Source organism: Cebus imitator, unplaced genomic scaffold, assembly GCF_001604975.1.
Source record: "Cebus imitator isolate Cc_AM_T3 unplaced genomic scaffold, Cebus_imitator-1.0 Scaffold45, whole genome shotgun sequence".
In the NCBI taxonomy this organism is placed as follows: Eukaryota; Metazoa; Chordata; class Mammalia; order Primates; family Cebidae; genus Cebus; species Cebus imitator.
In genome coordinates, this window is record NW_016107360.1 from 14,642,890 (window position 1) to 14,666,804 (window position 23,915).

General features: G+C 38.0%; 1 protein-coding gene across 1 annotated transcript in view; it reads left to right on the top strand.

Moving 5' to 3' along the window:
* GARS1 (glycyl-tRNA synthetase 1) overlaps window positions 1–22,751 on the top strand; it is a 39,000-nt gene extending 16,249 nt beyond the window's left edge. The window contains exons 8-17 of the mRNA XM_017527101.2: window positions 1,796–1,945; window positions 5,562–5,724; window positions 6,779–6,943; window positions 10,914–11,021; window positions 11,878–12,023; window positions 15,776–15,861; window positions 17,458–17,567; window positions 20,172–20,265; window positions 20,964–21,154; window positions 22,456–22,751. Coding sequence (XP_017382590.1) covers window positions 1,796–1,945; window positions 5,562–5,724; window positions 6,779–6,943; window positions 10,914–11,021; window positions 11,878–12,023; window positions 15,776–15,861; window positions 17,458–17,567; window positions 20,172–20,265; window positions 20,964–21,154; window positions 22,456–22,581 — 1,339 coding nt within the window. The 3' untranslated portion in view covers window positions 22,582–22,751. The remainder of the gene's footprint in view (window positions 1–1,795; window positions 1,946–5,561; window positions 5,725–6,778; window positions 6,944–10,913; window positions 11,022–11,877; window positions 12,024–15,775; window positions 15,862–17,457; window positions 17,568–20,171; window positions 20,266–20,963; window positions 21,155–22,455) is intronic.
* The last annotated feature ends 1,164 nt before the right edge of the window (window positions 22,752–23,915 follow it).

The window sequence follows — 23,915 nt, forward strand, 5'->3', positions numbered from 1 at the left end:
AAATCACATCTTTAAAATCAACAGACTATACCTATGCTGCCCAATATGGTAGACCACTAGTCTATTTAAATTGCAATTAATTAAGATGAGATAAATTTTAAAATTCAGTGCCTCAGAAGAACTGGACCTATTTTGAGTCTCAAGAGCCAAATGTGGCTGGTATCTAACCATACTGGACAACACAGATTACAGAACATTTCCATTACTGCATAAAGTTCTGTTGGACAGTGTCATACTAAACTAAATGGTTTCTAAAGTATCCTTCAGCTAATTTTTGTGGTTTTAGTAGAGACAGGGTTTTACCATGTTGGCCAGGATGGTCTCAATCTCTTGACCTCATGATCTGCCCCCTTGGCCTCCCAAAGCGTTGGGATTACAGACGTGAGCCACTACACCTGGCCTAGATATTTTTCTTATGGTAGGGCAAGAGAGTAGGTTTTTGCTATATGAGCTAGATAGATCGTGTTTCCCGGAGTAGAGACCGAAGAATAAGAAAAATTAATTGTGACAAAATGTGTCACAATTAATTATTCTAATGAGATATCAGGTTGATACAGAATATTTCATGGAAAGAGGCCAATGGCAAGCCTTTCATTTTGGCCGTATGTACAGAGAGTCATAAAACGAGACATAACCTATGACCTAGACATTCCATTTCTGGGAATTTAAGGAAATAATTCAGAAGGAAAGGAAACTATACTTACAAGAAATATATAAATTAAAAGTAGAAATAACCTATTCAGTAATTTGAGAGTGATTAAAACAATTATGGTAAAGTGGATTAGTTTAATATAATATTCTGCCACTTTTAAATGTGAGAAATTTGTGCTATTATTTAGAAAATTGAAAAGTGTAAAATAAGTAATATATAATTTTATACATACTAACCATAAATATGCATATAAACTTTACTTACAATTGGATGAAATCCGGAAAGGACCATAAAAATTAAGATTTGGTCTGTTAAGTGAGAAGAAGATACAGTTTTAGGGTTTTTACCCCCTTGGTTTTAAAGTTATTTTAGTACAATATTTATTTTGAAGTAGGCCATTGGGAGCATTTCCTTTGTGGATGTTTTACACAGAATATTTCCTAGGCAATTGAGAGAGCAGTGGCTATAACAGTACATTTGCTTGACTATATCTTTAAAATACAGAGAAATGCAGAAGCCTCTGGTTGAAAATATAAAATATTGCAGAGAATAAAATGATATGAAAAACGCTAAAAATTACCTGGCTTGGTGAGGTGATTGTTAGTAACAAGTGAGTGCTGATGTTAAATGTGAGCCTATACTGATTTCTTTTTAGCCCCTCAATTAAATTTTAATGAGTGGGTTAACAGGGCTATACATAGGCATGAGTATAATTTTCCAAAGGATCTAAAATTGACGTCTGCTTCCATGTAAATGATGACTTAGAAGACATCAGGGGTGTATGGGGCACTGTATGGGGCAGAGGTGGTGTTTTTAAATTTATTTTTATTTCTGCTTTTTGAGAAGTAGGGTTTTGACTCACTGGTATAATTAAATGAAATGGCATTGCCAACAGTAGTATTGCCGTACTAATTACTTAATACATTTTCTAATCCTTGCTCTGAAAATGTTTGCTACCAAGAAAAATAATTTTAAAATTTTAAAGTTAAGAAATTCTGTTTCTAAAACTTCATTTTAGGGCCTATACAGCTTTGTTGTGAAAATGATATATTTAGGACTTTTAGGATTTGTATCTAGAATTTCAGGATTGTTGGAAAACATAATTTCTTTCTTTGTAACAGACTGATTTACTTAAATTTATAGGTACCTGAGACCAGAAACTGCACAGGGGATTTTCTTGAATTTCAAACGGCTATTGGAATTCAACCAAGGAAAGTTGCCTTTTGCTGCTGCCCAGATTGGAAATTCTTTTAGAAATGAGATCTCCCCTCGATCTGGACTGATCAGAGTCAGGTACTGCACAGGTTACTCTTACAATTAGTTAATGACATTGGCATTGAATTGGAAATGAAAGCTTGCTGTTTTGAAATAATTCTGCTTCATAATCCTGATTATGAATTTTTTTTTGTCTTCTCCAAAAATCATGTTTTACATTTGTAATCTCTAAATGTAATCTCCAGGATGACAGGCAGTTTTGAGTGACAAAAGTGAACTTGGAGGGAAAGGAAGGAGGGTGGAAAATATTTTAAGAGTCTCACCTGTTCCAAAATTACATTTTTTCCTTGTTCATCATATACTTTGAGGTTGGTAATATCTTGATTGTCTAAACCAAGGCAGTACTGGCAATGGTTAATGTGTATAAAAGTGGGGTGGCCGGGCGCGGTGGCTCACGCCTATAACCCCAGCACTTTGGGAGGCCGAGACGGGTGGATCACGAGGTCAAGAGATCGAGACCATCCTTGTCAACATGGTGAAACCCCGTCTCTACTAAAAATACAAAAATTAGCTGGGCGTGGTGGCGCACGCCTGTAGTCCCAGCTACTCGGGAGGCTGAGGCAGGAGAATTGCTTGAACCCAGGAGACAGGGGTTGCGGTGAGCTGAGATCGTGCCATTGCACTCCAGCCTGGGTAACAAGAATGAAACTCCGTCTCAAAAAAAAAAAAAAAAAAAAGTGTGGGGTGGGGTTGGGTGGGGATAGGTTGATAGTTATAGCAGAAGGATTGTTCTAGGTGTCCAGACAATATTGCTGAAGTTGGGGTGAGGATGTGTCAGTAACCAATTGGTGTTCTGGACACAGCCTCCATCCAGGTATTTGGGGGTACCTATGTGACAGAAAGGCCAGCTAACAAGCTTACCCTCATCACTCGTGTTCACTCACTTGCCTCTATTCAAATAGCCTACTTTTGTCTGATGTATCCAGGGATGTGTGGGAAGGCATATTGGGGCTGGTGAGTTCCACATTTCTTTAGAAATTTATTATGACTTAGCTGTTTATGACTTAAGCTTTTTGTGATTTCTATACATTTTATTCCTGGTATCATCTTATACATTCCGTATAAAAATATGAGGTGTAGCTAAACATAAGTTTTGAAGGCCCCAAAGTGTTTTCCCAGCCGCAACACCCACACATTTCCTGTTTTCTCTTCTTACTCACTGTAATTACAGACTCCAGTGATAACATAGCCCAGTCACTGACTCTGGATCAAAGCATCCAGAGCACCTGCCTCATCTTGTCCCCATGATGCTGTCTGTGAGAAGATGCCTACGAAGATGCCTACGTTCTGAGCAAACTGTGTCTCTAGGCCCTTCAGGCTTATGGTTTAGGAAGGAGAGACTTACTGAGGAAAGAATGTGCACAACTTAGAGAAAGTCAGGGGAAGGAGCCCTCTGGGCTTTCATGTAAAAAGAGGAGGTCATCAGAAACTTTAGCCAGGTATGATAGCAATGAAAAATTTGTCAGATTTGAGTCTTTGTTTTATTTCCCAGTGTCTGAGTGTTTTTGTTTGTTTGTTTTGGTTTGGTTTTGCCAGTTTCAACAGTACCTAGCAAGCGTGCTTTCCCAAATTGAGGAAGCTGTGTAAGACTGACCTTGTCTAGAGCTAGTGTTATGACGAGGGTTTACACAGAGTAGTTATGGGAAGAGTGTTGAGAAGGCCTGAGATGTAAGGCAGTGTCTGGGGCCTGTGCAGTGAAAAAGTGGCAAGTAGGGAGACCAGCTTGGAACTGGGGAGTGATTCCAGGAGTTAACTGGTAGAAAGGCTCTGGGGCTTCTCAACAGTGTATTCCTTGGTCATTTTCACTTCAGAGTGTCCTGTCTGAATTCTGGCTAGTTTTGTTATGTCCCTTGCAAGAAGTACACTAATTCTTTCATGAGTCAACATCCTCCTGGCTTTTGTTCCATAGTAGGGTTAGGGTTGGTTTTTTTACTGTTCTGATTCTTCTTGATGGCAGAGTTCGCCAGTGATTAATCTTTGCATAGCTATATTTACTTTTGTTAGTTTAGGGGTTTTAGATTGTTCATATGAAGATTTTCTAAAATTTTATTTTATTTTGATTGACTTGTCTGCCTTCCTAGCCTGTGTGTATTTTAGTTCTCTACAGTTTCAGGTACAGTCTCTGAACTCAGCTACAGTTACTCAGAATTCTGATGATTCCCGCCTCCTATGTATGAGCTGACATTGATGAGTAAATTTTGTATGATTTCAAGTTACACAGCAGGGTGCTTTGATATGCTTATACATTGTGAAATGATGACCACAGTCAAGCTAAGTAACATGATTATCACCTCACATAGTTACTTTTTTTATATATATATATAGTGACAAGAATACTTAAGATCTACTCTTTGAGCGGATTTCAGGTATACAGTGAATCATTAACTATAATCATTGTGCTGAGATTTGTCAGAAAACAGATGGAAAGACTTTGGCAGCAGCTTTTTGGGTATTCTAGGCAGGGCCCTTAATTTACCCTGTCCCGCATTGTAGATGTTCAGTTGCTGTCAGCCCAGTTATAAGCTATGCGAGGACAAACACCATGTTTGCTTCTCTAACATATATGTGGGTGCAGAAAATGTTTCCTAGTTGTTGAAAGACAACGAAAACATACGTGCTGCAGGACCAAATAAGTGACACTATTAAACAATAAAAATTTTTAATTACACCTCTTTTGCAGTGTATTTCATGTATTTTTAGGATCCATTTAAGCAATTTTACATTACTTATAAAACATCTGAGGTAATCATGGAAGTACACCAGAAAATGTGGTTTTTTTGAAAGAAGAGAGATTGATTTTGACCCATAAAATTAATTTGAAAACTTTCCCTGCCAATAGCTTCTAAATTGCATTCAGAGAAATCTCTTTGGGAAACCATTACTATGTGCATTTCATCGTTAGGTAATTAGTTTGATGTTAGCTTGTTCAATTCATGCCTTATGTCCTTTGCCTTGAGTAACACTTTAAGAAGCTCTTACTCCAAAGAAACCAGCTGTATGATGCCATTATCAGTCATTTACTTGTTCGTAGCAACAAAAAAGAAGAAATCAAACAGCTGTAAAAGCTAAAGAGCCATTTCATTTCGCTTTTAATTTCCCATTCTTTGAAAAGTCAGTATGAAGAACTTCATTTAGTATATACTTGACTTGCTAATACTTTAAGGAAAACTATTTTAACTGGATGTCACTAATCAATATCTTATTTCCTATTTTGCATGTGCTATTTGCTTATGTTTTTCTCATTTAAAAACTATATTAATCTCCCTTTAAAAAGTTGTTTTCAGTCAAAAGTAATAATCTTTTTGGATATAGCTGGAGGGAAGGAATTCATACTTCAGAGAAGTTAGATTGTGTTTATTTTAAATAGTAATACAGTTTTCATTAGTTTAAAAATAACTGTCACATGTACTCCTTAAATTTGTAGAAATGTAATGCATCAAAAAAAAAAAAATAACAACTACTCAGACAAATTTAATTCAACACTTTTTTGGCCATTTCCTTAGGAAGCCAACTTTCTGCTTAGTGAAAAAGATTACTGTAGTATGGGGTCTTTATCACTGTAGAATGCAGTTGAAATTAGGGAGCTTATTTACAGTTAAACATGTGGATTTCTCACTTACGTTTTTGCTTTCAGAGAATTCACAATGGCAGAAATTGAGCACTTTGTAGATCCCAGTGAGAAAGACCACCCCAAATTTCAGAATGTGGCAGACCTTCACCTTTATTTGTATTCAGCAAAAGCTCAGGTCAGCGGACAGTCCGCTCGGAAAATGCGCCTGGGAGATGCTGTTGAACAGGTAAGATTCTGGAAGTAATTTAATTTAGATTGTACCTGTTCAGTGGTTGCAGCAATTAGCAAATTCTGTGTGTTCTGGGTGACAATATATTTTAGTTTGTCAGTCATTTGCTTTTTATACAGTACTTGGTTTTGTACAGACTTTATTATATAGTATTATTATATATCACCTAAACATCTCAATTTGTGGGCCTTGGGGCTAACATGAAAAAATGTTTAGCAGAGTACTTGGAAAATAGATCTTGGTTTACATTGTGCCTCACCAATAGGACTCAACAGTATGTACTATTTTGGGGGAGACAGAATTGGACTCAAAGAAAGTAAGGCCTCTGGGTTTCAGACTCTTCTGTATTACCCATAGCAGTGGAATAAGGCCTTGCATATAAACACTTTGTAAATATTTGCCTGGAGAAGTGAGTATATGAAAATTTGCCAACAGTAGCTGCTGTCCAGTAGTGGAATGCGTTGCCTTGGGGAACAGTAAGCTTCCTGGCCCTGAAAATACTCCCAGCAAGGTTGGACAGTAGCTTGTCAGCCGCTTTGCAGAGAAGACCCCGGCAGTGTGTGGAGAGGGGGCTAGATGTTTTCTAAGGTCTTTCCAAATACAAAAATGATTACATGTACTCTATGGGGTTCACAAATTTCAGTGGATAAGGATACATTAAAATCCCCTCAACATGTCTCATTACTTTGGTTAATTCAGACGGGAATGTCTTTGCCAGTCTTCAGTGTCATTATGAATATTGTTTTTAGTACTGTAGATTTAGAAGGTATAGGATATAGGGCTGCATTTTTGCTGACCCAGTAAGTATGTTGGACAGATTTTGAATAACTCCATTATCCTCTTCTTGACATTAACCCATTTAAAAATAACCGAGATCTCATTCTGAGTATTTAAAATTGTTTCAAAAGCAAGATAAAATAGTTTACCTTAGATTTCAAATATTTTTCAGTAGAATGAGTCAATAGAAAATGGTACCTTGGCCTTCAAGAGTATTAATGTATGTTTTCTTTTCTTCCTCCATGCTTCCTTGCTTACTGGTTGATTGATTTAGGGAGTGATTAATAACACAGTATTAGGCTATTTCATCGGCCGCATCTACCTCTACCTCACGAAGGTTGGAATATCTCCAGATAAACTCCGTTTCCGGCAGCACATGGAGAATGAGATGGCTCATTACGCCTGTGACTGTTGGGATGCAGAATCCAAAACATCCTACGTAAGTGGAGTGGAATGCGCTTTACTGTATGGTTTTCACATTGTTAACTTAGGAGCACAGGTTTCAAAATGAACTTCTGTGCACTTCATGTCACAGGGGAACAAAGAGAAAAGAAACTAGATCTTTTCCTGAGCAAAACAGAAGAAGCATTTGCCTCCTGCCTTTTTATAAGTGTCCCAGGAGCCCATTGTGGTCTTAGATAGCTGAGAGAGAGAGAGAGAGTTGATGATGGAGCAGTGCTAATGTGTATGCTAGCTACATAGTATATTGGCAGCATTACTGGTAATATCCTGGAGTAGATCTAAGACACATTGGCCTCTTCTTCCTGGCAAGAGTCCCAGCAAATGGTGGAGAGGTTGAGTAAGAAAGTCATAGTGCTCTTAGCTTAATGAGATAACATGGTCGCTTTGGGGAATATGCTAGTTGATTCTGATGTCTTGCTTAAAAACTACCTTTCTCAAATGTTATATATTTAACTCGAAATTCAGAGACAATCTCCAGGTACCCTCCTGCCCCTGTGCCCTGTCACCCCTCCAGTCTCCACCACCAAACGTGAACATTAGTACTGAAGCTGAGAAACGAAAGGTTGTCTATATGGGTGCAGGGGGAAATGTGGCGTCCAAAGCAAGGGCTGAGAGTCTTTTGGCGTTTCCCTTATTGGCTGTTAAAGAGGTTTCCTCCCCTGCATAGAAAGAGACTACTTTAGTCCAGTGTCATTGGTTCAAGTGTACCCCTGGTTCCGTTTTTACTTTTTAAAATGGCTTTCTTTTTGTGATTTTTTAAAATTAAAAATCAAAATTAGGCATATTTTAAAAAAGCAATGACTACTTCTTGTAAAACAAAAAGGATAAAATAATTCTGAAGAATATTATATAGAAAATGAAACTTAAAATTGTATGCCTCTTCCCAAGTGTTTTACATCTCTTTATATTGAGCAAACATTTTCTATAAAGGACCAAATGGCACATATTTTTAGCTTTATGAGTCTCTGTCACATAACTTTGTTGTTTTTTAATAACAAATGTCAAAACTGGCCAGGTATGGTGGCACATCCTTGTAATCCCAGCACCTTGGGAGACCGAGGTGGGAGGATTGCTTGAGCTCAGGAGTTTGAGACCAGCCTAAGCAACACAACAAGACTCCATTTCTACAAAAAAAACAAAAATTAGCCAGGTGTGGTAGCACACCCTTGTAGTTTCAGCTGCTTCGGAGGCTGAGGTGGGAAGATCACATGAGCCTTGAGAGGTCAAGGCTGTAGTGAGCTGTGATTGTACTACTGAACTCAGGGTGACGGTGAAGCCTTGTCTAAAAAAAAAAAAAAGATCATGCTTATCTCCATGGTCTAGGGTATGTCAGCCTTCTCTGTATGACTTTTCTGTGTGTTACAAACACACACATATGCATATATTTATAAATGACTATTAATGATGTTGCTTTTAATATATTTTTCCCTTGTAGAATTGGGAAAGAATTGCTGTTAATGATAATAGTAATTATTTTTAGGATTATGGGTGATCATTAATTTCTTTACACTTTTTAGATTATTTGGAATTTCTTTTAATTTTCAGATTAAACCAGTAAAATGTTTTTCCTTTTGTTTGAGAAAAGATTCTGTCTTTTCTTTTTGTTTCATACCCAGGTCCTTCTCTTAAGTTTGTTCTGACTCTTAATTTTAGATTAAACCAGATGTTGTTCTTGTTGTCTCAGTTAAATAATTTACTTAAGTCTCATAGCTAGTGAGTGGTGAGGCTGAGATATATAAAAACCTGTCTGTCTGATGCCTGGCCTATGCTCTTAACAGTTATGCTGTACTGCTTTATAAACCCCACTGTCTGCTTGCTGGCTGAGTGCCACTGTGAGGGTTGGGGATCAGAAAATGGAAAGTCACTGGAAGCAGGGCTAAGTGAAACAAGAAGCTCCAGAGTCCCAGATGCTCTCAAGGGGAAGGGAGAACTCCCTTAGAGAGTGTAATACTTTTAGTGTGCTTTATATATTTTTTAATAAAAAAAAGTTACCATTGCACTTAATGCCACACCAATTCTCTCTCCCTCCAAGGAAGTAACCACTATCCCAACGTTGTTATTCTCAGGCATGTTTTTGTAATTTTACCTCGTAGTACATAAATGTTAGTTGACATCTTTAGTAAATTATAACCACCAAATTATATGTTTAAGAACGTAAATATACTTACTACTTGACATGTATAGGGAATGTCAGATTGCCAGGTTGTATGTTTTTCTTCTTTATCCTTTTGTTGTTGTTTTGTGTTGAGATTTCTGAGTTCATATGAGTTTTATGTTTGCTTTCTTTCTATAGATACCCCATGTGATAACATGTACTTGGAAAGCTTAGTAGTTTCTGTTTTGTTTTGTTTTTTGAGACAGAGCCTTGCTCTGTCACCCAGGCTGGAGTGCAGAGGTGCATTCTCAGCTTACTGCAGCCTCTGCCTCCTGGGTTCAGGCGATTCTCCTGCCTCAGCCCCCCAAGTAGCTGGGATTACAGATTCTCACCACCACACCTGGCTAATTTTTGTATTTTTAGTGAAGATGGGGTTTCTCCATGTTAGCCAGGCTGATCTTGAACTTCTGACCTCAGGTGATCCACCTGTCTCAGCCTGCCAGAGTGCTGGTATTATAGACATGAGCCACCGTGACTGGCCAAACTTAGTTTCGATGGTTGAATTTTCCCAAAGTCTTTGGATCAAAGGCAAAAACAAAACAAAAAAGGAATATTCATGAGAAGGACTAGCTAGAGATCTACCAAAATAAGCCCTTTACACACTCTTATTCTTATTGAAATAACGAGTTCTTAAGAGTTTGTTATAGTTGGGGTTGCTATAAGAAAGCACCACATGCTGAGTAGCTTATAAACAACAGACATTGATTTCACTGTTCTGGAGGCTGGAAGTCAGAGATCAGAGTGCCAGCATGGTCTGATTGTTGTGAGGACCCCATTCTCAGTCACCTACTCCCAACTTCTTGTTTTATCCTCACATGGTGAAAGAGGGCAAGAGAGCTCTCTGGGATCCCTTTTATAGGGGTGCCAAATCACAGTGATTGAGGCTCCACCCTCATGACCTAATCACCTCCCAAAGTTACCTCCCCCTAAAACCATCATGTTGGGAATTAGTATTTCAATATACAAACTTTGCCAAGGACACAAGTATTCAATTCATTGTGTGTTCTTTGAAAATAATTTAAATTTTGCTTTTTAAAAGTACCTTTTGTATGTATTACCTGGCACCAAGGTGATCATAATGCTCTTATTTAATTTTATTGTGTGACCTAAACTTTACTCACTCTTATACTGAGTTTTCTTTTGTTCAGTAAAGAAAGTGAATTGAATTCAAATGCCCACATTTATGGCCAGCTGAAGTATGTGTTTAGTCAGTCATCTGATATCAAGTTGTGAGAACAGTAGGTACTCCATACAAAGAATAGTGGTTTCTGCCAAATTCATTTTGATTCCTGTTCACAAATTTGAACCAAAATTACAGGCTTTGTCTAGGTTCACATTTAATTTCCATAATTAAATTCCAGAATATATTAGTTTACCCCACAGATGCAATATGACAATATAAATCCATCCAGAAAACAAGACTACTTTGTGTACAGTGTGAATTATATATTTTTTTCTTTCTTTTTTTTTTTTAAGATGGGGGTCTCACTGTGTTGCCCAGATTGGTCTCAAACTCCTGGCCTCAAGTGATCCTCCCACCTCAGCCTCCCAAGTAGCTGGGATTACAGGCATGGGCCATCACACCTAGATCAGTGTGAATTATATTTTATAGGCTTATTAGCTGCCTGATATATGAGACTATTCCCATTTCAAATATTTATAAAATTTGATGGAGATTTTATGATCATTATCCTTGAATATATGAAAGGGTTATAATCTCCATGCGTTTGTGAATGAACCCAATGTAAATAATAATAAGTAAGTAATGTTTTTATTGATGATATCTTTTTAGGGTTGGATTGAGATTGTTGGATGTGCTGATCGTTCCTGTTATGACCTCTCCTGTCATTCACGAGCCACCAAAGTCCCGCTTGTAGCTGAGAAACCTCTGAAGGAACCCATATCCTTTCTGGTCATTCCAAAAACTCAGGACCAAAGTGTGAACATCTTGCTAATGTATAAGTCCAAGTTTGCTAATGTATAAGCAAACATCTTGCTAACGTACAAGTACTTTGTTCTATGGATAAATGGCGATGTTTTAGATATCATGGTAACATTTGTTTAAACCTATTATTTTACCTATTCTTTCGTTCCTTTCCTGTTTTCTGTACTTGTAGTCTGATGTGTGCCCACTAAAGGTTGGTCTTTAAAAGAAGCATATTCAGAAAAATACTCCAAATAGCTTTGAGAGTGTTAATAGATTTTCTCAGCTGTTTCCAAAATGCACTTCACACCTGCACCTATCTATATGCTCTTTAAATAAAAGGTACTGGTGAAAGCTTTTTCCATTAATTTAGTACCATTTGATAGTAGATGAAATGATAATTTAGCTCACTTGGTCTGAAAATCAGCAAAGTAGAAATTTTCTTTCTTTACTAGGCTGTAATTTCCTTTCTTTACTAGCTGATGTCTTAGGGGTAGGTCAGTAACACGAAATTTTGTTTTGAGCATTTTAGACATAAATTCTTATCAAGAAGGAATTTATGCTGTGGGTTGAGCCATTGCTGATTAGATAATATCTTCTTTTTCTCACTGTAGCTGGAAAAGTTTCTCTTGACGGTATTAATTTTGGGTAAGATTTGGCCAAATGATTTTGTGGACAGGTGTTTCATCTTGCCTTGAAATCAGCATAAACAGGATCTGGAAGTACTAATAAATGCTGGGATGATTTTAAGTTGATGATTGATTGTTCTCAGGATCATTTTCTGAAATATTGAGGCAGTGCTGTAGTTTTGGATTCCTTGACTACTTCATACAAAACTGTCAATGTTGTTCAGTTTGAACCCAACAAGGGAGCAATTGGTAAGGCGTATAAGAAGGATGCAAAACTGGTGATGGAGTATCTTGCCGTTTGTGATGAGTGCTACATTACAGAAATAGAGATGCTGCTGAATGAGAAAGGGTAAGATTTAAGATGTTTACTCTTCCATGGGCTCCAGTCAGTTATGTCTTCTGCCAGGCTCTGAAAGTTAGGGTGAGATTAATTTCTTAAGATTTTTTGCAGATAAGTACTGTATCTTGGCTGCATTTGAAGGACTGTCTGCTGGGATTTTGGCATGATAGCCTGGAAAAAAAGATTTGAAACAGTATAAAGATTTTTTTCCTAATAACTTTCTTAAACAAAGAGACTTGTCCGGCCAGGCTGAGGAAAGGTTAGAAACTACATCTACTGTTTCTCAGGTCACTTTTCCTTTTTGGAGGTTTAGAATACTCTATGTAATTGTGTAAACAGAAATATAAACAATAGAGAAAAGCCTTTAAAGAATACAACAAAATCTGGCACTAAACAATGTAAAATTTACAATGTCTGACAAACAATAAAAATTACTATATATTTGAAAAAGCAGGAAAAGTCAGTTGAAGGGAACACCCAGATAAAACAAACATGATGCAGTAAATACATAAGGATGTTAAAGCAGTTATTATAAATATGCTTCGTGTACTCAAGGGTTTAAAGGAAGACATGAACATAGGAGGTGAGAAATGGAAAAATACATGTGTATATGTATATAAACAACATGGAACATTTAGTGGTAATATCTCAAAATTTCACTGGATGGGATTAACAGTAGATTAAACATTATAGAAGAAAGGTCATTGGACTTAAAGACATAGCAGTAAAAACTATCTAAAATGAAGCATAGAAAAAAAGAGACTGGGAAAAAAGTGTCCAGTGGGACAGTATCAGGGAGTCTAACGCATGTGTAATTGAGAGTCCTAGAGAGGGTGTATACAAAAAACATTATACAGTAGCTGGAAATTTTCCAAATTTGATGAAAACTCTAAAATTACAGATTCAAGAAGCTTAGCCTCAAGCAGGATAAACACAAGATGACCACCTGAAGATGTGAGAATCAAATAACTGAAAACCAGGGATGAAGGAAAGAACCTTTAAACAGCTAGGGGGGAAAAGACTCATTACATAAAAACAAACGCATACAAGAATGATTAGAATTCATATCAAAAACCATGTAGATCACAATATAATGGAATCAAATCTTTTAAAGTGCTTTAAGACAAAATTCCTATGCCCAGCAAAAAAATATTTCAAAAATGGAGAGGAAATACTTTAAGACCAAGCTTGTCCAACCTGCGGCCCGCGGGCTGCATGTAGCCCAGGATGGCTTTGGATGCTGCCCAACACAAATTGTAAACTTTCAGAAAACATTATGAGGTGTTTTTTTGTAATTTTTTTTTTCTTTGCTCATCAGCTGTCATTAGTGTTAGTGTATTTTATGGGCAGTCCAAGACAGTTCTTCCAGTGTGGCCCAGGGAAGCCAAAAGATTGAACACCCCTGTTTTAGACAATCCAGGGCTCTGAAAGTGCATTGCCAGCAGACTTCCACTATGAGAATTGTTAAAGGAACTTCTTCAGGCAGAAGAATGAAAGTTTAGATCTACCCAGAGAACTTAAGAGATCTAGAAATGATAAGTCTGTGAGTAAATATAAATGACACTCATCTCTTAATTTCTTTAAAAGATAATGGAGTATTTAAAGTAAAAACAATAATATGGAATTTATATCGTGGAAGTAAAATGTGTGCTATCAATAGCACAAAGGATGGGAGCAGAGAATTGAGAATAGAATCTTGTAAGGTATATACATTATATGTGAAATGGTGTAATGTTATTTGAAGATACACTGTGATAAGTTAAAAAATGCAGAAATGCATAGAGTGAACTCTAAAGCAGTCACCTGGGGGAAAAAAACACAAAAACAAAAGGGGTGTAACTAATAAACCAGTAGTGGAGATAAAGTAGAAAAAGAAAACATATTCCACAAGAAGATGGGAAAAGAGGAAAAGGAACAAACAACAGATGGGACAAAGATGAACTCTTGCAAGTTGAAGATATAATTATGTTTCAGAAAAATTCAAAAACATTTCTGTTCTTCCAGAATTAACATCCATTTATATAGTAAAACTATATCAAATCCCATTAAAATGGACTAAGTTATATTACTAGTTAAATATTATTATCCATAAACACAGTTTGCCTTATTAATCATTCTCAAATAATGGCTGTCTCCTTACCAATTGCAACTCTTTGTTTGTTTGTTTTGAGATAGAGTTTCACTCTGTCGCCCAGGCTGGAGTGCAGTGGCGTGATCTTGGCTAACTGCAACCTCTGCCTCCCAGGTTCAAGCGATTCTCTTGCCTCAGCCTCTGGAATAGCTGGGACTACATACAGGTGTGCACCAGCACGCCTAGCTAATTTTTTTTTTTTTTTTTTTTTTTGAGTCGGAGTTTCGCTCTTGTTACCCAGGCTGGAGTGCAATGGCGCGATCTCGGCTCACCGCAACCTCCGCCTCCTGGGTTCAGGCAATTCTCCTGCCTCAGCCTCCTGAGTAGCTGGGATTACAGGCATGTGCCACCATGCCCAGCTAATTTTTTGTATTTTTAGTAGAGACGGGGTTTCACCGTGTTGACCAGGATGGTCTCGATCTCTTGACCTTGTGATCCACCCGCCTCGGCCTCCCAAAGTGCTGGGATTACAGGCTTGAGCCACCGCGCCCGGCCCTTAATTTTTTGTATTTAGTAGAGACGGGGTTTCACCATGTTGACCAGGTTGTTCTTGAACTCCTGACTTCAGGTGATCCACCTGCCTTGGCCCCCCAAAATATTGGGATTAAAGTCGTGAACCACCATGCCTGACCCAATTGCAACTCTTTTATAGCTGTTAACTTCCACACACTTAGACTGTGCTCACAGAGAGGATGCATATGGCATTGTGTATGTGATGGAACCTTTAATACATGCACACACAGACTTCAGACACAATAGTAAAAACAGAATAATTCAGTGAATACCAGTCAGATAAGGCATGAGATTATCACAGGTAAAAACTAGCAAAATGCTGTTAAAACATATGCCAACTATCCAGCTTCTGAGACAACCACATGAGGGCTCTCTATCCTAGCACTCAATTGCTTGGGAGGCAAGAGAAATCCAAATTGATATTCAAAATGTGAGGAAATACCTCATAAGCTGAAATACAGGTATTACATGAAGCTCTTTATAAAGGTGAATTCTTATAACCTGAAACTGAATGGGCATGTCTCAGGACACAAATACAAGGGAGCCAACAATTTTGGAGGGGGGGTAATATTTTATATTGCCATATGAAACAGAAACATTAAACTTCTTTTAAACTGATCATCATCAACATAAATGTCAAAATTTATTTTGAAAATAGTGTGGGTATTGGATTGTAAAATGACTTCTCTAAGTTAGCATACTGGTTCACTTTTACATTTGTTGGGACAATGATGAGAACCGTTGTTTTTTGTTTTTTTGTTTTTTTTACTATCAGGCCTATTTCTGACAAAGTTGTTATTATTCTGAAAGTGAATTTTTAAAAAGTTGTTTTTGATTTTACCTTGATCTTAAAACCAAAGGAATTTGTCATTAAGTCACTTGTGGAGTTGTATAAAACTAGTCAAAATTTGGGGTGCCTCCTCAGAGTACTTTTTGGTGCCATTATTAGAATAATACTTAATTTGTTTTTTTATGAAATAATTTAAATTTGAAGTCACTTATTATACCTGGAGAGTTGATCAAGTTATAAAAATCAAAATTTAACAGTCTACAAAATTCCTTTAAGGCGTGGAGTGCCTGTTTGAACTAATACAAAATGTGTGTTGTTTCTTTGTAGGGAATTTACAGTTGAAACCGAAGGGAAAACATTTCAGTTAACAAAAGACATGGTCAATGTGAAGAGATTCCAGAAAACACTATATGGTAAATTTGTAAAAATAATAAATAAAAAGCATTGCTCCTTAAAGCTTTCATTGTTAAGTTTGAGACAGGGTCTCACTCTGTCACTCAGGCTGGAGTGCAGTGGCACAACCCCTGCTTCCCAGTCTCAAGCGTTCCTCCTGCTTCAGCCTTCCAATTGGCTGGGACTACAGGCGCAAGCTACCACACCCAACTAATTTTTGTATTTTTTGTAGCGATGAGGTTTTGCCATGTTGCCCAGGCTGGTCTTGAACTCCTAGGCTCAAGCAGTCCATGCCTGCCTTAGCCTCACAAAGGGCTGGGATTACAGGCATGAGTGTCCACACCTGGCCCTCATTCCCTGTCTTTTTGGCAAAATAACTTGTTAAAAAGTCATTTAGATCAATGATATTTCATGCTTTTTTAAAAGTTAAGAAGATGATTGTTTTTTGTAGAACAAATTCTGGGAATTAGGCAATGAGTGATTTGGAACATATATGAAGGCTACTGAAGTTTATTTGTCACTGAATTGAAATTCCTGGAAACAGGGTAGTAGTGGATGTTTGAGAAGCAACTGCCAGTGGAGAGAGTGAGACTGCCTTTCCTTTTGTTCTTGACCTGTCTTGTAGCCAGGCTTCAGTGAGCAGTGGTAGGAGTAAGCTTGGGCTTCTCCATCATGCTCTGGGGCTTTGTAGCCATGATCCTGGCAGCTGGTTCAGAGCTACACATCACTGTTACTCAGATACCACAGAAGGATCAGGGGAAAATGCCTTAATCATGTTTCTGAAATATTACCCTTTATCATAGACATAAGAAACAGCGTCTCTTTTCCCCTACATCTGTGAGTTTTTGGTACCAGTGATCTCATTTCCCATAAAACATAAACTCTCCAAGGTTATGGCCAGTTATCTTAGACCTGGGCAGTGCATAGCAGTGCTTCCTCCTTTCCAAATAATAAGTAATAATTATCATTATTTCCTGTGTATACCGTGGGTGTTGTCTTACCCACGGGATGATCCGTGGGCCTCTGTAAGATGTCTTTGATGGAGTGCTGCTCTCTGACTAAACTCTTCCCTAAGGGCCTCCTGACCCCAGAACATTGGTGATACAATGCCAGTAATTTTGTTCTGAACAAGTTCTTATCAAGATAACAAGTTAAAAAGTTAAACACAAACCATGTAATACTTTATGTGCGTAGAAATTGGTTTTGTTAATTTTGCCTGCTGTGGTAGATTTTAAATTCAGCAAAATCTTTTAAAAAGGCTTAGAGTTTTTTGTGCTTTCTGAGTAGGTGAGGCAGGTAATAGAGACAAAGTGTAGCTGCTGCTATTTTTAGTTTGCCAACCAGTAAAGGAATATTCTGGTAATTCAGGTTTCATTTTTACACTGTATAAACAGAATTTGGTGAAAGGTTTTTTTCACTCCAACTTTCTCTTCAAAGGCATGTTTCCTATCAGCAAATAGTTTTTAGGTATGTTCTGGCTTCTTTATTCTGATATACAGAGATCAAAATCCATCTAGTATAGAGACATTTTTCGTGCTAATAATTGTTTAGAGAGAATATGAAATGCATTCTGTGGTATTTGAGAGAATGTTATTGAATTTCTGTCTCTTTTGCAGTGGAAGAAGTTGTTCCGAATGTAATTGAACCCTCCTTTGGCCTGGGCAGGATCATGTATACGGTGTTTGAACATACATTCCATGCACGAGAAGGAGATGAACAGAGAACAGTAAGTTTTCGTGTACATGTGCTGTTATAGTGTCAGAAAATAAAAATTTTCTGAATTACATTGTGAAATATATTAACAAGACTCTAGAATGATCAATTAGTTATTACTGTAATCTAGTGCTATTAACACTCATCTTTGCTTAAGTATTTAAAGACAAACCATTTGAGCTTTAGGATATGTGAGTTATTCTAGAAACCATTGTTTTAGTTGCCTGGTGCTCTCTATTCTGAGACTCAACCTATTACGTTGGGGAGCAACCTGTATTATGTCAATGGAAGGAATGGTACTTTCTGGATATGCTGTGTTTTCAGAAAATTGGGAAGGATGAGATGACTCATAGAATTTGGCCAGACCACTAAGCTGTATCTATTCTGGTAAAGTACCAAAGGGAACCCTCTCAAACTGCATAAAATTGTCTGGGGTACTTTTGGGGAAAGGATGTGAATTCCTAGGTTCTACTCCGGATATGCTGATTCACTAGGTCTGAGACCCAGGGATCTGGGTGTTTTTTTTGAAAACAAGAACCCTGGGTGATTTCACTGTGGGACCTTGACAGATCATAAATGGGATAATAGTTATCTGGGGTAGAGCCTTTCCTAGCATTCAAGTATTGCTGAAGTTAGAAGTTTATAAGACATTTTCATCAGCACCCACAAATTTTCTTTTGGGTCTGATGCTTCTGAATCACTGCTCCTTGCCTTCCTCTTTATCTCCTTGCCTTAGTTCACCATTTTTACCTTACCTCTACCTGCAGAAGTTATACTCCTGGGCAGATTACTAGGAAAACCAGTCAGAAGAATGGCTAGAAAGGAGAGGTTGTATATGTCAGGTTAATTGAAAGAAACAGCTTCACTCACTTTGCCATTCTAAAGCTTGAGTGTACGTAATGCTGGCCATCAACACTGTGGTTCTTTCTAGGACATTTAGCCTTGAAGAATGAACTGGTGAGTTCTGGGCACCAGTACTTTAAAATGTCTGATGCACTATTGTAATACATAGCTAATGAAGTTAGTATTGTACTGTCTGCCCTAAAGCTACATCTTCATTTCCTGACCTTCAAGAGCAGCCCTATTCATTCAACAGATTGTAAGAACCTGGGCTAGGCCCCAGGTATGCAAACAAGGCTCAGTTCTTTCTGAGAAATGATGACAAACATAACTGCATGTGTTCTTTTTAGATGTCAAGTCTGCTTCAAGCCTTTTCTGCTTATTTTTCTAATAAAAAGGTTTTAGAAATTCTTTTATCTGTTCCTTTGAATCTAACAATATTAATATAACTAGAGCTTTAATAGAAATTTTGTAAGGGCTAAACAAGAATAAATTAGTCACAGTGTTTTATGAATTGCATGAATTCCCATCATGAAGAGAAATTTGATTAGGCTGTGGGAAGCCAAAAATGTTTCTAAATTATTAGCACCTAGTTCCTCAATCCATTTGCCTATAAATTTGGTATAAAAACATTGCTAGTGAAATTTTAAAAATCAATTTTCTATAAAGGCAGGTCCCTATTACTCTTAGATTAAATAGAATTATCACAAGATGGAGGAAGGGAATAGAATTCTGAACCTTCTGTGATGTGGGCACCTGTATTGGTGGAATACAGGCCTTACTTATAGTGAGATAGTCACTGGCATTAAAGATTAATTGAAATTTGGGTGAGAGGCTAATCTGGAACCCGTGTCATTCATTATTTTTATGGGACAAATTTATTCTATGTTTTTGCCTTCAAAGTGAACCTTTTATACAAGTATTTAAGAACCTGCCTTCAGTTCCCATTTTCAACACAAAGTTGTAGATTGGTTTTCTTTCCACAGAATATTTTTATTTTCACTTATTTTATTATTATTTGGTTATTTTTGGTCTCTTCTTTTGCTCAGCTGGAGTGCAGTGGCATGATCTCAGCTCACTATAGCCTTAAAACTTCTGGGCTCAAGCAATCCTGCTTCAGCCTCCCTAGTTGCTGGGACCACAGGTGCTCCTCACAATGCCCAGCTAATTTTTTATTTTTTGTAGAGATGGGGGCTTGCCATGTTGCCCTGGCTGGTCCTGAATTCCTGGGCTCAAGCAATTCTTCTTGAGAAGAATTGCCTCAGCCTCCCAAAGTGCTGGCATTTCAGGTATGAGCCACTGTGCCCAGCCTTATTTTTGCTTTCTTTGATTTCTGAGTTACTCAGAAATTATTTCGGGGGCAGTTTAAGAACGCTATACTTTTTAGTGTAGATATATGGAATATCTGTTTTGTTTTGTACTATTTCTTTTGGACATATGTTTGTGAGCTAATTAAACTTTTCTGTTTCACTTGGTCTCTAAGGCTCATAGGTTCTTCTCTTAAAAGACAGAATGGGCTTTTGGTTTGGGGCATTGCCACTTGTTTGATGGTTTAGGTAGTCTCCACAGAAAGACAGTCTTATATGGAACCAAAAAATTGCTGGTTCTCCTGCTTCTCTTTTGCCGTACTGCTTTTCATGTCATGTTTTCTGGCATTTCGGTAGTGACTTTATGCTTGAACATTTGCTGAATATTAACCTCTTTTGATTTGGGATATTAACATTTAGATATTTACAAATTAACATATTTGGATTTTTTTCTTTTTTAAACCATCCAGTTCTTCAGTTTCCCTGCCGTAGTCGCTCCATTCAAATGTTCCGTCCTCCCACTGAGCCAAAACCAGGAATTCATGCCATTTGTCAAGGAATTGTGTAAGCAAATTCAATTGGGTAAACTCCATGGGAATAGCATCAAGGAGACTGTACTTTAGGAAATGTATCATTTATTTCAATAAAAATATAGATTGAATAAAGAATATAAATGATTTTATAAAGAGTATGTGATTTTAGCCTGTACTCTTATTTCTAAGAGAGAAGGTATGCTTGCTCAAATATTTTATTCCAGCATTTGAGTGAGTCAAGATAGGATCCAGGAGTTAGATTTAAAAATTATTTGCTTCTCATACTGAAGTTGGTGCTCAGTTCATCAAGGGCACCCGAGTGGAGTGTAGTTACCCTAGTGGATCTACAGCCACAGAATCCACACCCCTGAAAGAAAAGCCTAGTGGTCGTCTGGCATATCCCACTTATTTCAGAGTTGGGAAATGGGAAGCATACATTGACCTGCCCAGAGCCATACAAATAGAGGTGGTAGAGTCGGGACTCACCTTCTGGCCTTGGCTCTTAGTCTGGTATCTCCGGCTGTATCAGATTGGAGGTATGAGTGAAAATTGGGATTCCTGCAAGGGATTTGTGAAACTTTTGGGATTTTCTTTCTCTTGCAACTCAACTTGTTGGTCTCTTGTCCTGATCCCTTTTATAAGTCTCCTGAGCTTGTAAGACAGTAGTTAGATGACATTGGACTTAACTCCATTGTTTTATTTTTAATTTACTTTGTTTATTTTGGACAGCGGAAGCCCTGACCCGGCACGGAGTGTCTCACAAAGTAGATGATTCCTCTGGGTCAATTGGAAGGCGCTATGCCAGGACTGATGAGATTGGCGTGGCTTTTGGTGTCACCATTGACTTTGACACAGTGAACAAGACCCCCCACACTGCAACTCTGAGGGACCGTGACTCAATGCGGCAGATAAGAGCAGAGGTATCTTGTCTTCTCTATGGCATTTTTAACCTTAGAAATGTGTACTGCTTCTTACTGATTTGTGTTGGATTTTGATGTGTTTATGCTCCCTGTCTTTTTTTTTCCTTTGTAATTAAAATGAATGGCTTGTATCAGACAGAGCCCAGATTCTCAACTACCCCTGGTTTAATTATGAAAATATCCATTAGTACTTCTCTAATATTTTATAACCATTTGTAATTGCTCTGGGCTCATTCTCCAGCAGTTTGCTTTTATAGTTTGTTTATTGGGTAAGAGAAATATGATCCCAAGAATTTGTTGCCATAGTTTTATTGGCAGGCTTTTGGAGGGGTTAGACATTTTAATCTTTTATTTTTACAGACATGTGTACATATATATGTACAGACTTTTCCATGTTGATATATTCAAAACAGTGAATCATGTTTCAGTAATTTTGCTCAATAGGAAGGCAGTAATGGAGATGGTAGAAGCACAGAAGAGGAAGGGTGGATGGTAAGGCAAAGGAAAGAGTGGCTGCTTTAAATGACATCTGCTTGCCTAATTTATCAACTTTGAGCACGTATTTCAAGTGCTTGTTCCTTGCCTAGCTTGATACAGATAGTAATAGGGAAAACAGAAGCAAAAGACTGCTTTTTTTCTGAAGGAGTTCATAGTGTAATCCAGAAGTTGTGGATTTCTAGCGTGACTTTTTACAGACCATATATGGCTACACTGGACCTATATCCCCATCTGGGTGTGGTTCTCAAAGTGTGGTTCCTAGACCAGCAGCATTAGTGTCACCTGGAAATGTGTGAGATAAGCAAAACTTCTACCCCAGACCTACTACATCAGAAGCTAGGGGTGGAGAGGGAAAGGGGGCAGGCAGAACTTTTTTAGTTTTAGCAAGACCTTCAGATGATTCTGACATGCTCTCGAAGTGTGAGAACCATTGCTATGCGGCAGCCAGTGTTTGGTTTTGGCTGAGGAGTAGCAGCCGCCTTCGTCGGGGCTCTCCAGTTTGCCAGTCTTAGGTAACTCCCTCACACAGGTTACTTGACTGACTCTTGTTTGTTCTAATAGTTTAATTTAATACACATGAAGTAACTTCAAGGCCATGGAGATTTAGAAAAGTTAGGAAAGGCTTTCTAGCAGGATTGAATTATCTGGGGAACTGGTGGGCATTGTGGGCTAGAAGAAGAGCATGAACCCAGGCCTGGCATGACATTGTTTGGCTCTGTGTAAGGTTTTCTGAGTTCAGGATGATTCTTCTTAAAAATCTGAACAAGTTGGTTGATACTTGGCTTCTCTTTCCTTGTCTTTAGGTCTCTGAGCTGCCGAGTATAGTTCGAGACCTGGCTAATGGCAGCATCACATGGGCCGATGTGGAGGCCAGGTATCCTCTGTTTGAAGGGCAAGAGACTGGTAAAAAAGAGACAATCGAGGAATGAGGACAATTTTGACAACTTTGACCACTCGCGCTAATAAAAAAATAATAACTCTTATCATGTTCACTTTACAAAAGAAAACAGCATTGTGATTACTCGCAGGGACTGTATTTTATCTTCAGTGGCTGCCTGATTTTACCCCTGCAATTAAAATTGAAGGAATTCTGAACAAACTTGTGATCTATTTGCTCGTGTTTTCTCATTTTCAGCAAGGCTGTTTCTCCCACATTTGGGTAGACGTGCTCATGGCTTAATGTTAAACACAGTTAATGCTTTTTAAAAAATTAACAGCTTTATTTGGGTATAGTTTACTTAAAAATAGCCTGTTTTAAGTGTACAGTTCAATGATGTTTAGTATATTTACAGAGTTGTGCAACCACCCCACAAACCAATTTTAGAACATTTCCATCACTCCAAAAGAAGTCTCATGCTCAATTTATCTCACTCTCATTCCAACCTCTGCCCAAGCAACCACTCCTCTACTTTCTATTGATTTACATTTTCTCTTCTTTATCTTTTTCTGAGAAAATAATGCATTGTGCTAAAGAGACAGCAGTCTCCAAACAGGTGAAATGAATTCTGGGAAAGACTGCAGCGGCAAGATGGGGTAGCAGGAGTGGCGCAGTGGAGGAGGTGGTGTGCTGGAGTGGGGCTTTTGGGCTCCTAACCCCACTGTTTGCAGATTCTCCAGGAGGGAGGGAGGGCCTTGGCAGATCTGCCCCTCTATCTTAAGGCGTGCTTGTACTCAGCTCCACTGGTAGCCCTGGAAATCTGCCAAGCTTCCAGGTGCTAGGGGAGAACCCATCTGTCTTGTCTGATTTAGCAATTCCTATCGCAGTGTCTTGATTCTAGCCTAGTAGCTTTTGACTCAGGTTTTAAGGTGCTTTACTTCTTTTATGTTTTTGTGTAGAACACTCAGAAGACTATACTTATTTGTAAGGAAAAAATTCAAGGGTGTGTAAATTTGAGCAGCTGTTTATTTCCAGAGCTGTGACCTTGTCTAGTGTCTTCATTTCTTTCCCCACAGCACTGGATAGAGGAGTGGTGATCCCCATGTGCCCTTTTGTCTTCGGTATGAGGAACAATTGAAGGAGTGATTTCTTAGATGTAAGTAGGAATCCCCCAGGGATTTCGCTCATTTGTATCTCAACTCTGATGGTGCCTACTGCGGTGCTGGACATAGTAGGTCTTCAGTGAATAGTCTTTGGATGAGACTTGAATTTTTAAACAAACCTCTTTGGAAAGAAAGCCTTGTACTGAAGCTTATTTCTCTTCTGTCTCATGCTTTTATAAGCATTCATTATTAAATTAGAAGGAGCCAGATTTTAAATAAACCG